This window comes from Cuculus canorus, chromosome Z (genome assembly GCF_017976375.1).
Source record: "Cuculus canorus isolate bCucCan1 chromosome Z, bCucCan1.pri, whole genome shotgun sequence".
Classification (NCBI taxonomy): Eukaryota; Metazoa; Chordata; class Aves; order Cuculiformes; family Cuculidae; genus Cuculus; species Cuculus canorus.
Genome location: NC_071441.1, coordinates 76,872,669 through 76,886,405, shown reverse-complemented (window position 1 = coordinate 76,886,405; position 13,737 = coordinate 76,872,669). Strand labels below are relative to the sequence as shown.

Sequence of the window (13,737 nt, the reverse complement as noted above, 5' to 3'; positions counted from 1 at the left end):
TGAAATTGTTCAAATACATGTTGCTGGATTAAAAGGGACAGAATATCATTCAAAGTTCAGCCCTCAGAAGCTCCGCTCACAGTCACAGAATCATAGAATCATAGAATAGTTTGGGTTGGAAGGGACCTCAAAGCCAATTCAGTTCCACCTCCCTTCCATGGGCAGGGACACCTCCCACTGGCTCAGGCTGCCCAAGGCCCATCCAACCTGGCCTTACACACCTCCAGGGATGGGGCAGCCACCACTGCTCTGGGCAACCTGGGCCAGGGCCTCAGCACTCTCATGGTGAAGAAATTCTTCCTAATGTCCAGTCTATATCTGCCCCTCTCCAGTTCATACCTATTGCCCCAGTCCTGTCCCCACAGGCTTTTGTGAACAGCCCCTCTCCAGCTTTCCTGTAGCCCCCTTAGATACTGGAAGGTCACTATAAGATCTCCTCTGAGCCTTCTCTTCTCCACCTGAACAGCCCGAGCTCTCTCAGCAATATTCAGTGACACTCTGCTGTGGTTTTACTCTGGGATACAGGTGTGGTTTGCAGAGGAAACACTTCCCAGGAAGTCTCTAAAATAATATTTAAAAGTAAGCTGGAGTTGATTTTTTTATGACTGCAGAGCTGGTTAGCGCAGCCCTATGATGGTGCAACAGCTGTGGAATCACAACATGATTAAAAATAAACTGCAGTAAAAATAGTCACGTATTCATGGCTGGGGAAGAACAATCAGCCGCCAGCAACTGAGCCATCGCAGACATCGCTTTGACATTTAAAGGTGCTTTTAAGAGCAGCTGAGCAGGCGCCTGCACTCCTGTGATGGATTCCCGGATTGTGGGTGGCGGTAGTGGAAGGACAGAAGGCTGCGCTCACAGCCCAGAAACCAACCGTGTCCTGGGCTGCATCCAAAGCTGCGTGGTCAGCAGGGAGGGAGGGGATTCTGCCCCTCTGCTCCGCTCTGGGGAGACCCCCACCTGGAATCCTGTGTACAGTTCTGGAATCCCTAGCAGAAAAAGGAGATGGAACTGTTGGAACAGGTCCAGAGGAGGTTACAAAGATGATCCGAGGGCTGGACCACCTCCCATAGCTTGTTCAACCTGGAGAAGAGAAGGCTCTGAGGAGACCTTATAGTGACCTTCCAGTACCTGAAGGGGCTACAGGAAAGCTGGGGAGGGACTGTTCACAAAGGCCTGTGGTGATAGGATGAGGGGCAATGGGTATAAACTGGAGAGGAGAAGATATAAGCTAGACATAAAGAAAAATTTCTTCACCATGAGGGTGGTGAGACCCTGGCCCAGGTTGCCCAGAGCAGTGGTGGCTGCCCCATCCCTGGAGGGGTACCAGGCCAGGTTGGATGGGCCTTGGGCAGCCTGATCCAGTGGGAGGTGTCCCTGCCCATGGCAGGGGGTGGAACTGGTTGGTCCTTGAGGTCCCTTCCAACCCAAACTATTCTATAATTCTATGATTCTATGACAGGCCTTGCATGGAAGCCACCACGAGCAGCTCCCACAGGTTTGGGCTGTGTGGGATGCTGTTCCCTCCGTTCTTCAAATACAACCCAGTAAAAGGCTGGGCACAACAGCTGGGACCCACAAAGGTACTTACAGACACAGTCACTGGCTTGAACCCATTCTCTAAACATAAGGTGGTCCTCACCAGGACCTCAAGGCCAGGTTGGATGGGGTGCCAGGTTGGATGGGGTTTTCAGCAACCTGATCCAGTGGGAGATGTCCCTGCCAGTGCAGAGGTGGAACTGGATGGGCTTTAAGGTCCCTTCCAACCCCATCCAACATGATTCTTAACAACAGCAATGATCCCTTTTTTCTATTTTGCAAATATTTAACATCTCCAAATTTATTGAAATACCTGATATTTAACCTTGCACTGAAAAGATTCTCCCAACACCTCTGAGAAGCAGCAGTTTGTGAAGTCACCGTGCCGGTGACAAAGTCCCTATTTCCTCCTCGTGATGCTGGGCCATCAGAAAGACTGCATCATAGAATCATGGAAGCATTAAAGTTGGAAAAGACCTCTAAGGCCATTCTGTCCAACCATCAGCCCAACACCACTGTGCCTGATAAACCATGTCCTGAAGTGCCAGACTGTTTTTTAATCCCTTCAAGGACAGATTCTTCACCACTGCCTTGGACAACCTCTGCCACTGCTTCACCATTCTTTCAAGGAAGGCATTTTCCCTAATATCCGATCTAAACCTCCTCTGGAACAACTTGAGGCCATTCTCTCTCATCCTGTCCCTTGTTACTTGGTAGAAGAGACCAGCACCCACCTCACCACAACCTCCTTTCTGGGAGTAGCAGAGAGCCATGAGGTCTCCCTTTCAGCCTCCTCTGCTCCAGCTCTCAGCCCCTTCCCCAGCTCCATTCCCTTCTCTGGACACGCTCCAGCCCCTCAATGTCCTTCTTGGAGTGAGGAACCCAGGATTTGAGGTGCAGCCTCAGTAATGCAAAGTCCAGGTCTCAAAATAAGCAAGATAGTTGCACACTGCCAAGCAAGGAAGGCTCAGGCCTTAAATTTTATTGTTGTAAATGAGAAATAAATCTGGCTTGTGATTGGCCGAGCACACTCAGGTAAGAAATTACATCCATCCCCTTGTTCCCCGCCTTTTGCCGCACACGACGCCAGCGTTTAGGAACAACATTAAGTAACAGCTCATGAACTGAGATGGAAAATCCAGAGCAGCGTCGATGAGCTCAGTTTGTTTCTAGTGAAGTTAATATTAGACTTTAACTGTGTAATCCCCAAGCTCCCACTCCTCCTTAGAGGATGACATTGAAAAGCTACTTTCATGGCACAATGTAATAAATAGTTGTGTACGCCTCTGGTGAAGATGTTGAGGCTGAAGGTAACAACACACAGAAAATGGCTTCTAGTTTCAGAGGACGTGGTGACCGATGTCCGCTGGTGTGGCTTGATCGCTGCTGACTTCACATCAGCGCATCTCTGTGTTAAACCCAGCGGCAGCAAACAGCTGCAGAAGAGAGTTATAAAAGTCAGCTCTCGCATTGCTGGTCTTATCCCTCAGGTTTCAGCTCCCTTGGCTCTAAACATCTAATTGTCAGTTGCTGCCTCTGGCTGCAGCTTTTGTGCATCTCCCATCAGCGTCTGGGCGTTATCCGCACCACGGAGTGACAGGGCACAATGACGGCAGCTGCTGCCTCCTCCACTCCAAGCACACAGTCACTCGAGCGCCGGCAATCCCCTTCCCAGCCTTTGCTGGTTGCCGCCGGGCGCAGGGTGAAGCTGAGCAGAATGGTGGGTGGTGAGTTGAGGGCTGCTGGAGCCGGATTCGGATCTGATCCACGGCAGGGCCAGCCGCTTCTTCGTTGAGTGCCTCCCACTGCGAGTAAAAGTGCTGAGCTTTAGTTGAGGTATATCAATTATCTGCAACACACTGGAAACCAACCCACTGTTTCTTCCTTGTTTCCCCTTTCTAAAGGACCATGGGGGACATCCAGACACTCAAAGCAAGGACCAGAGCCCAACAGCTTTGCCTCCCAGATCCCTCCACCAAGGGCTTTGCCTTCCGATGCCTTCTCCAAAGGCTTTGTCTTCCAGACGCCTCTCCAAAAGCTTTGTCTTCCAGATGCCTTCTCCACCTCTGCGCCAGGACTTCCACCAGATCCCACACATGCAACCGTCAGCCTTCACCCCATGCCGCTAAACAGCTGGAGTAACGGCATTTCAATCAGCCTAAGGAGAGATCTTCAGGATAGCAACAAGTTTTTGGGCTTGTCAACACCTCGCATGAGCTCTCCCACAGCCAAACCCGTACCTGGTCCCACCAAGAACAGAAACCGGGGTTAATACAGTGAACGCTGCTGTTACCATGTGAATCTCACAAGAGTTCTCTTCATATCTCAAGACATTTAGATGTCAGATTGCTTGTTAAAAGGGTAGAAATAATTCGCATAGGAGCAATAGTTAAATACAGCCCTGGAAGTTAACTAAATACAGCAGTTTCTCTTTCACAAATGAAAGCAGCATCACCATGCTGGAGCGCACAGTGACACGATGGCAAAGAAAGCAGAGACTGGCTTTTATGACATTATTTACAGGTTCTCCATGTAAAAAAATGCCGGGTTTGATTAAATATAAGTATAGAACATATCTCCCATATACAAACTTTTGTTAGCTGATTAATTATTAAGGTGCTCAGAAGTGTGGATGAAAACAGAAGTTACAGTAGATCAGTTGTGTTTGTGTCTATTTACAAACCATGCTCGGTTGCCTGCTGACACCAGCGTCTCCCAAAGAAGCCGGAAGCACAGTGGCCAGTTACGAATCTGATGCCACAGGAACTGTTGTTTTCTTCGCAGTGTCATTGTTGGAAGGTAAAACAGTAGTAGTTTCATTCATTTTTTCATCAGCAGAGCTGGTTGCCCTTGCTGAGTCCGTGTAGCTGGTGGTGCCAGGCACCAGGAGACGCCCAATTTCTGGCTCTCAGCTCCTTACCACCAGACTCAGCTGATCTGCCTGAGACAGGACTCACAGCACCGGACTGTTGTACAGAAGTGCATCATGACACGGGGCTTCCTAAGCACTCGGAGACCTCAGACCTACCCCGTGCAATGGAAGGGAGAACTTATGCGAGAAACCAAACAAGCAGAACACGCTTAGTGAAAATATTGTTGTCCAACCAAAAAAAATAAAGCGGCCCACATTTTGTAGGTGAAATTCCTTCCCCATTAATATTCTCCAAGAGTTATTTTCTGTTTGATGGCCAAACTCTACCTCTACTTCCACTCCCTGCTGGCTGACCATGGACACTTGAAGCCCGTGGTCGCTTCTGTCCATACCACCTGTACGCACACGGGTGCCTCAAGGGAGCTCAGAGTTTGGCAGTTTGAGAACCCATCAGACCAGAAGGGAATCTGCATAACAGAAATACTGACTTTGTCCTCATCATTTTAAGATGCCATAGAAAAAGAAAGGAAAAGAAGCTGATTTGACCTTCTATTTGTAAACTTATCATGTACTGTCATTTTTCCCAAGTACATTTAAGTTTCAAACAAGTCCCAGAGATTGCAAGGCAAGAGTGTTAAGGCAGTGTAAGAAACTCAATATTTCATTCACACCTCTTGATTCCCTTAAAGGTATTTCTAAGGCATCAAAAGGGGCATGTGGTTTGTGCTTGCCTTTTCAGGAAAAGGCATTCAGTGTCGTGTAAAGAACAGATGTTCAATAACAGACAGAAGCCACTCAGCTCCAGGGAACTGGCCACACCATTGGAGAGGAACGGGGAGACACAGCGGGGTTTCCCGGTGCGGGGTTCCTCACCATCGTTCTTTCTGGTACACCTCTGTTTGTACAATCTCACCGGGGTGCTCAGATATGCAGGCCCCATTGATGTCACTGAGCTTGTTGTCTGGCATATCCTCGGGTATTGTGCAAAGTTTCAGTGCTCTGGAGATGAAGACGTCCAAGTTAAACTCAGGGTCTGTTTCTTTGTTCACCTCTGTGGGTTCTTGGTGGAGATGGTGAGGAGAAGCCGGCAGACTCCGTTCCTGAATCTCCGGAAGAGAAGTGGGACACTCGAGACCCACCTGCGTGCTCTTCACCCACTGAGCAATCTCCAGAAAGAGGTTAGATGGTTCCTCTTCCAGTGATAGCTCAGCTGCAGGTGTTATGGTTGCTCTTTTCCAGTGGGATAAATCCAAAATCAGCTTGGGCTCTGAGTAATGATGGGGCTTATTGTCTCTCCACAATAACTTGTCCAAGTAGGAAGGTGATCCCACTTTGTAATCACACGATCTCCCACAATCGGCATCAAATACTCGGTCCATAGATGAGTGGGATAGCTCCAAGAGCCTCTCTGAGCTGCTTTGTGAGTATTTCCGTGGGTCGACTTGTACTTCTTCAGCGACGGATTCAGACCCTGCCCGGGGGTCGCGCTGAACCTCATCCATATCATGGTATTTATCATGTCTCCATTCCAAGTCAGAGGAGAGGCTTACGTGATACCTGCGAAAGACACACTGCTGTTAGACATGGAGATGAGGCTTTGTTATAAACTTTCTTATTGACAGTAGAGACCTTTTTCTTGTGTGTTAAGAAAGGCGGGGGGATGAGGTTTTATCAACAGTCTAAGACAGGGCCAATAGCGGGGATAGAAGCCCAACAACCAAACCATATGCTCCTTCATTTAGCCATTCATCATCTTCCCTCCGCTTGGGATTCAAACATAATTAACAGTATCAATAATCAAATCGTCGCTTAGACAAGAGACAAGCGCCCATGGTGTGAGCGCTTCTTGTTTGTTGCCCTGAGAGTAAAAAAGATGAAGTTAAAACCCCACCGAGACTGGATATCACCAGTTTGCTCTGATGTCACGGACCGAGAGCATCCCTGAAGGGTCATCTTGCTAAGCAATAACTTCTCAAGCCACTCAACCTCCCTTGATTGCAATTAGCTGACAACATCCAGTGTTGTACATGATTTTCAAAGTGAAATCTGGTTTACTGGTCACTAACCGAGCTGCCTTTCAAAGGTGTGTTATCCCAGTTATTGGGATTCTATGTCCCAGCCCTTTGGGTGTCCCACGACACACAGGCAAGGTCATTTCCCATCTCTAAAACATTCAGCTTGTGTTGCAGACTTAACTGCCCTACAGCAGATGTCCCCAGGTGAGTGGAAGGACCAACAGCCCTCATCCCAACTTCTTGTGTCACACCGAGATATAAAAGCCAAGAGATAAAGGGGTGACCTCCAACAATTGATTTGCTGCTTTGGTGACTGTAACTGGCAGGGATCCTGGAGCTGTGTGGATAACACTGAAGATAGATACACTGAGAAACGCTTCCAGCTTTCCTCTTTCCCTGATTTACCTGTGTCCCCCAGCCTCCATCCTAGAATCACAGAATGACCTTAGCTGGAAGGATGAAGGATCACTGAGCCCAGTCCCTGTCCCTGCACAGGACACCCCCAACATTCACACTGTGTCTCTGAGGGCTTCGGCCAAATGCTTCTGGAATATTGTCAGGCTTGGTGCCGTGAGCTGTTCCAGTGCTCCACCTCCCTCTGGGCGAAGAATCTTTTCCTAATGTCCCACCTAACCCTCCCCTGGCGCATCTTCCTGCCATTCCCTTGGGTCTGGTCATTGGTCACCAGAGAGAAGAGCTCAGCACCTGCTCCTCCTCCTCCCCTTGTGAGGAAGATGTAGACCATGATGAGGTCTCCCCTCAGTCTCCTCCTCTCCAGCCTGAAGAGATCAAGTGAGAAGAGATCAAGCTGCTCCTCACATGGCTTCCCCTCTAAACCCTTCACCAGCTCCACGCCCTCCTCTGGACACTCTCCAGTAGCTTTAGATCTGTTTCATCCTGTGGTGCCCAAAACTGCACCTCGTACTCAAGGTGCAGAGCAGAGCAGGACAATCCCCTTGCTGGCCCGTCTGGCGATGCTGTGCTAGATGCACCCCAGGACACGGCTGACAGGGCACTGCTGGCTCACATTCAACTCGCCATCGAGCAGAAGCCCCAAATCCCTTTCCACAGCTTTGCTCTCCTTTTTTTTTTTCTTTCCATCCTGACACTTGTTCACCCAGGCAAAGAGACTAATAACAGCAAAGGCAAGGGATTCCTGAGGATTATTTTTCCAATGCTGGTGAAATACAGTGGATCAAGAAGGCAAGGAGATTTAATTGATGGGCTGAGAGGAACACCACTGCAGACACTCTCAGCCAGCTCAGCCTGCTCAGGTGGAAGAAGCTCTTTCGGACAGGGAAACTCATTAATTCTGAGCTGCTTATTTTGTCCTACCTGCTCCGATTTGGGACTGGCCTAGTAACCGGGGTTGTCATCTCGGACACCAGAGACCTCAACCCAAGGCTTTGATCTGTTCTAACCTTCCTGCACAACTTTCAGCAAACCATTTAAAATTCAACACAATTTAAAAAGACCACTGGTCTGTGGCCTTGTGTGTCTTGAAAAATTATAAATACGGAGCTCCAAGTCAGGCTGAGACCCTGAAAGGTAAAAGAATTACATTATTTTATAATTTGCATTTTAGGGACAGAAGGTGGAGGGAAGAATGGCAGCAATGTAACTCAAATGAAGACAACACAGGCTGTTAAAAAAAGCAAGAGCAGAAAGACACCTGGTAACTGCAATGTGCAGACTGCACACCTGCTCCCTATGGAAATCAATGATCAACGTCTCATCGGCTTTAGGAAGGAGCAGGCTTGAGTCAGAGTTAAAATATGGCAAGAAGAGGGAGAAGCAGGGATCCTCTGTGGGTGCTGAGCACATGTGGCTGAACCCAACCAACAGCAGATCCAAGACTCACTGGTCAAGCCCTGCCTAAAGAATCTAAGCTGGTGACTGGTCTCCAGCCCAGCCCTGGGTACCATACCTGTCCCAGTTGGACATCTGGCTCTGGTTGGCTTCCATCAGTAAGATATCATCAATCTCATCTTCAATCCGGAATGGGTGCTGCGACACCGGCTCATCCTCGGGGCAGGAATACTGACTCATGTAAGGGTGCTGCAGACCCATCTCTGCCGTCAATCGATCCATAGGGTTAAACGTCAGTATTTTCTCCAGGAAATCAATAGCTGTGAAGCAGAGAGGAACAAGCTCAATAATTCCTCAAAAGCAATAACAGCTTCCATTTCAGGATGAGCCTTGTGAATTACCCCCATAACAAATCCCCTCAAAGCAAGGAAGAAATTACAGGTCTCATCCCATGTGCATTTAAAAGGGGCCCTTCTGGCCTTGCTACATCCATCCTACCTCCCGTGGGAGCTGTGTGCTTGCAGAGGAGCAGTCCTACATCATGCAGGCATCACCTCGTCTAGCAAGGGGAAGGGATGACAGCGAGAGCATCATACCTCCACAGGACAGTATTTAGACATTTTATCCCAGGCCAGAACACTAAGAACACTTTTTCGTGCCCTAAAAAGACCTTAGGACAGTGTCAGGTTATTATTTCATGCTCCCAGATCGATTCAACAAGCACACTGCATTCCAGACAACTGATTTCACGTCTTTATGTGAGCTGAAGGGGGATTAGATTTAAAGTGCCATTTTTAAAAGTCTTTGGCATGACCAACACTATGCAATTACTTTGTCTATTAATATTTAAAGAATTCTGAGTGCCTAGAATTACTTCAGGAAGACTATGGAGCACAAACTCTTTCTACAATGATGAAGGAGAAAATTAAGTGCAATTACAGTGACTAGAAATAACTCTAAACGCATGGGGTTTGTTGTGACTTCTTTGATGACTCCTTCTAACGGGGCTGTGTGAAAAGATCACATCCTATCATCAAAGATGTTGCTTATTCCATTGATTCTTGGTGCATAGAAGAGCCCCTTAGAGTTCAGATAATGTGAAGAGGAACGAAGCTTTTCTTCAACTACCACTTTTGCCTTGTACCTTCTGAAATCATGGAATCATGGAATGGTTTGGGTTGGAAGGGATATCAAAGCGCATACAGTTCCAACCCTCCTGCCATGGGCAGGGACACCTCCCGCTGGATCAGGGGCTCCAAGCCCCATCCAACCTGGCTTTGGACACCTCCAGGGATGGGGCAGCCACCGCTGCTCTGGGCAACCTGGGCCAGGGCCTCACCATCCTCATTGTGGTTATCCTCATTAAAGATCTAATTGTGTGAATGGGACGGTTTCTTTACTGGCAAAATCCCTCAGGAGAAAGGGCAAGCCACACCTGTCACCTCAGTGCTCCAACTATAACCAATATCCGTTTGTCTCCCATGAGATTATTTCATTCCTTGGACTAATTAAGTAGGAGGGAATCAATAGCTTCATAAGGTCACTGACTGCAGGCAAGAAGCACAGTGGGATGATGTATTAGGAGTTATGTATTATGATATATTACAGGTCAGAGAGGCAGGAAAATGTCGATGAATTATGTACGGGGTGCAGGTGACCTTTCTTCCCACAGTAACGACGGGGAATAAATTCATTCCTGCTTGCCGGAGGCTGACGTGGTCCCCGGGTAACTCAGGACAATGGGTATCGCATTGCCAAGCCCGTATAGCAGTTTTCTTATAAGGAAGAAGTGTTGACTTCTTCCCAAAAGCCAGCAGATGTAGTTTAAGTCTTGGAAAAGGCTCTGAAGAGGGTTGGTGCACATGGCTCAACTCTGACTGCCGCTCTGCAAGCCCCCACTGCCTGCAAAATGGAAAAGTTCAGATCCCAAAGCCAGTGGATTGCAGCCTCCTTGCCACAACACACTCCTGGGGTTTTTTAAGCTCCACTCAAAGGAGTGAAGTGGCTGAAGCAGTATTTGAGCATTGCAGGCCGTGACAGCCCAACATGAGTGATGTCCAGAACTTGGAGGTCTCGTTTCTGCCTGTAGCAACCATCTCACAGAGTTCAGGCATTTGGAAGGACATGCGGCTGTTAGAGCAAGTCCAGAGGAGGCCATGAAGATGATTCAAGGGCTGGAGCACCTCCTGTATGAGGACAGACCAAGAGAGCTGGGGTTGTTCTGCCAGGAGAAGGCTGTGGGGAGATCTTAGAGCAGCTTCCAGGACTGAAAGGGGCTCCAGGAAAGCTGGGGAGGGGCTCTGGATTAGGGACAGGACAAGGGGGAATGGTTTTCAGCTCAAAGAGGGGAGATTGAGGGGAGATTCTCTTAGGGAGAAATGTTTTGCTGTGAGGGTGGGGAGGCCCTGGCCCAGGTTGCCCAGAGCAGTGGTGGCTGCCCCATCCCTGGAGGGGTTCAAGGCCAGGTTGGATGGGGCTTGGATCAATCTGATCCAGTGGGAGGTGTCTCTACCTGTGGCAGGGCATTGGAACCAGATAGGCTTTGAGGTCCCTTCCAACCCAAACTATTCCATGATTCTATTATCTTATGATCTGTGGGGTAAAACATTTATTTTCTTGTACTACACAACTGTGCCCATTCAAAAAAGCACAGCAAGAAAACGAAAACTTCTGGGCTGAACCCTTACTCACAGCTTAAGGAAAGGAACAGGAAGGGAGGGAAGCAAGTCTGGCAAAAATGGGATGTCCTCTGAAGGTGCACTCTTTAAGACTGTTTCACCCTTATTTCTCCACGAGCTACCTGCAAGAACACTTCTGCATCAGGATGCTGCCCTGCAGCCCACACCATCCCTGGTGGGATGGCCAGCAGGACTTGGGAGGACACCCATGGAGATGCCCAGTGAGCTCCAGGTGGGAATGACCATTGCAGACTGTCAGATATCTGAACTCTCATTCACCAGGGTTCAGGTATTTGGCCTTATGTTGCAATTCCTGTGACACCAGAAGGAAACAGGTCGGAAAACCACGGCAGCTGGGGGAAGTCCCAAGAGAAGAACATTTCTGAAGCCACGGACACTACGGTACCTTCACTGTCCACTTCGGGGAGCAGCTTGCGCAGTGGCTTCCTCACTTCCCAGGTGCTATTGATGAACATGGGCATCACTTTGAGCAGCTCTTCTTTGTCTTCTTCATGGATAACAGGGATCGTCTCCAGGATAAGCTGCATCTGTTCCAGCTCATGACCCCCTAAACAGGCAGAAAACAGGCAGTGAGATGAGTCCCAGTAGTTAAATCACAGGGGTTGGTATTGTTGGCCACTGTCCTGCTTGTCTAGCTCTCCAAAACAAGAAATGTCCCTGCAGTGCCACATCTGCCAGCCCCTCCACACTGATGCATCCCCGCATTATCCACCACTCTTTGCTCTAAGGAAAATGCGATAGGACTCCCAGATGGGTCCCTTCTTTTTAAGGGTGAAAGAGTTAAGCCACACAATTTGTCCTCCTGGTGTAATCCCCCTTAGGCTGGCTGTGCAGCCTTCTGACTAACCTACCCGTGTATTTAAATTGGCTACAAAACTCTTCCTGACTGAAATCATTGAAGTGCAGAGATAGGACGAGGGGAATGGTTTTCAGCTGAAGGAGGGGAGACTGAGGTGAGATCTTAGGAAGAAATGTTTTCCTGTGAGGGTGGGGAGGCCCTGGCCCAGGTTGCCCAGAGCAGTGGTGGCTGCCCCATCCCTGGAGGTGTTTCAGGCCAGGTTGGATGGGGCTTGGAGCCCCTGAGCCAGTGGGAGGTGTCCCTGCCCATGGCAGGGGTTTGGAACTGCATGGGCTTTGAGGTCGCATCCAACCCAAACATTCTATGGTTCTGTGATTAGCCATTGGCTGAGTCCATCCTGGAGTCAGATATTGGCTCAAACAGCTTAAAACTGACGGCCGTCTTTAATCAACACTACGCAGGGGCTCATTCGTAACCTGAAATGAACCATCCCAGCTCACAGGACTGTGGCCAGGAAGGGAAGTACCTGACAGGATCACTGCATCTCCCTGCCACTTGCTGTGCTACACCAAGCAAAGCTCCTCTGTGCATGGTGACAGAAAGTGCTGCTACAACCCCAACAATAGAATCATGGAATCATAGAATCCCTAGGTTGGAAAAGACCTTTGAGATCATCAAGTTCAACTGTGCCTGACCTAAATCAGACCCCTGAGCACCTTGCCTGCCCATCTTTTAAACCTCTCCAGGGACGGGGACTCCACCACCTCCCTGGGCAGCCTCTGCCAGGGCCTGAGAACCCCTTCTGTGAAGAAGTTTTTCCTGATGTTCAATCTGAATGTCTCCTCGTGCAACTTGAGGCCATTCCTTCTCATCCCATCACCCGTCATTTGGGAGAAGAGACCAACACCCACCTCGCTACAACCTCCTTACACGCACTTGTGGACAGTGACAAGATCTCTGCCTCCTCTGCCTAAGCCTCCTTTTCTCCTGGATAAAAAACAACAGGTCCCTCAGCTGCCTCCTGTAACCTCTGGGCTCCAGACCCTTCCCCAGCTCCGTGCCCTTCCCTGGACGTGCTCCTGGCCTTTAATGTCCTTCTTGCAGTCAGAGACCCAAAACTGAACCCAAGATTTGAGATGCAGCCTCAGCAGTGCCAAGTCCAGGAGCACAATCACCTCCTGGCTCCTGCTGGCCACGCTGTTTCTGATACTAGCCAAGATGCCACTGGTATTCTTGGCCACCTGAATCACGAACCCAGCTTCAGGATTCCCAGATCTTCAGCTTTAAATGAATGCAAATGCCCTACCTCCGTGCTTTCCCAGTGGGAAAGCCATTTTCTGACCAGCTCCTGGCGGCTGCTGGGCACCAAGTCAAGGTTCTGATGCTGACAATCCCCACGACTGCTATGAGCAATCATGTATTTTCAATAATTTTCCTTCAGGATACACCCCTAAGCCTCCACTGAAGACTAACTACCAGTCAGTGAGAGGACAGAAGTGGCAGTGAAGCGGAGCAGAGCCAACTGTTAATGAACATTAATCCCATTCTTTAGCACACTATTGGATGCGACCAAGAGCTCCGCGGCTGATTTCCAGCTTCTGATGTGTCTGGAGAAGCAGCCTGGCAGAAATACCAAGTCGCGCTATTGATTTTCTGTCTGCCAGAAACACCAGATATAAATAGTCTGTCATTAGAGGCAGGACTACCCATTAAGAAAGTGAGCCAGCTGGGGCGGACAAACCAATGGGGATTTTTGGGCTACCAAGTCCCTGCTGTCCCAGACATGGATTTCAGGCTGCTTCCCGGGCAAGCAGTGCCTGGCTAGTCTGCAGCAAGAGAAGTGAACCTCGTTGGTGACAGTTCTTCTGATCAGTCCACAGGGAGAGTGGAAAGGTCAGTTTGTAGGGGATGCTGGAGATCATAGAATCATGGAATGGTTTATGTTGGAAGGGACCTCAAAGCCCATGCAGTTCCAACCCTGCCATGAGCAGGGATACCTCC

At 49.1% G+C, this 13,737-nt stretch overlaps 1 protein-coding gene across 4 annotated transcripts in view; it reads right to left on the bottom strand.

Annotated features, from left to right (window-relative positions):
• Nucleotides 1-3,571: 3,571 nt before the first annotated feature.
• Nucleotides 3,572-13,737, bottom strand: part of MAPK4 (mitogen-activated protein kinase 4) — a 59,365-nt gene continuing 49,199 nt past the window's right edge. For all 4 annotated transcript variants that reach the window (XM_054054666.1, XM_054054665.1, XM_054054668.1 and 1 more), the window contains 3 exons: nt 11,323-11,484; nt 8,357-8,558; nt 3,572-5,971 (listed from right to left, as the gene is read on the bottom strand). In XM_054054666.1, coding sequence (XP_053910641.1) covers nt 5,284-5,971; nt 8,357-8,558; nt 11,323-11,484 — 1,052 coding nt within the window. In that variant the 3' untranslated portion in view covers nt 3,572-5,283. The remainder of the gene's footprint in view (nt 5,972-8,356; nt 8,559-11,322; nt 11,485-13,737) is intronic.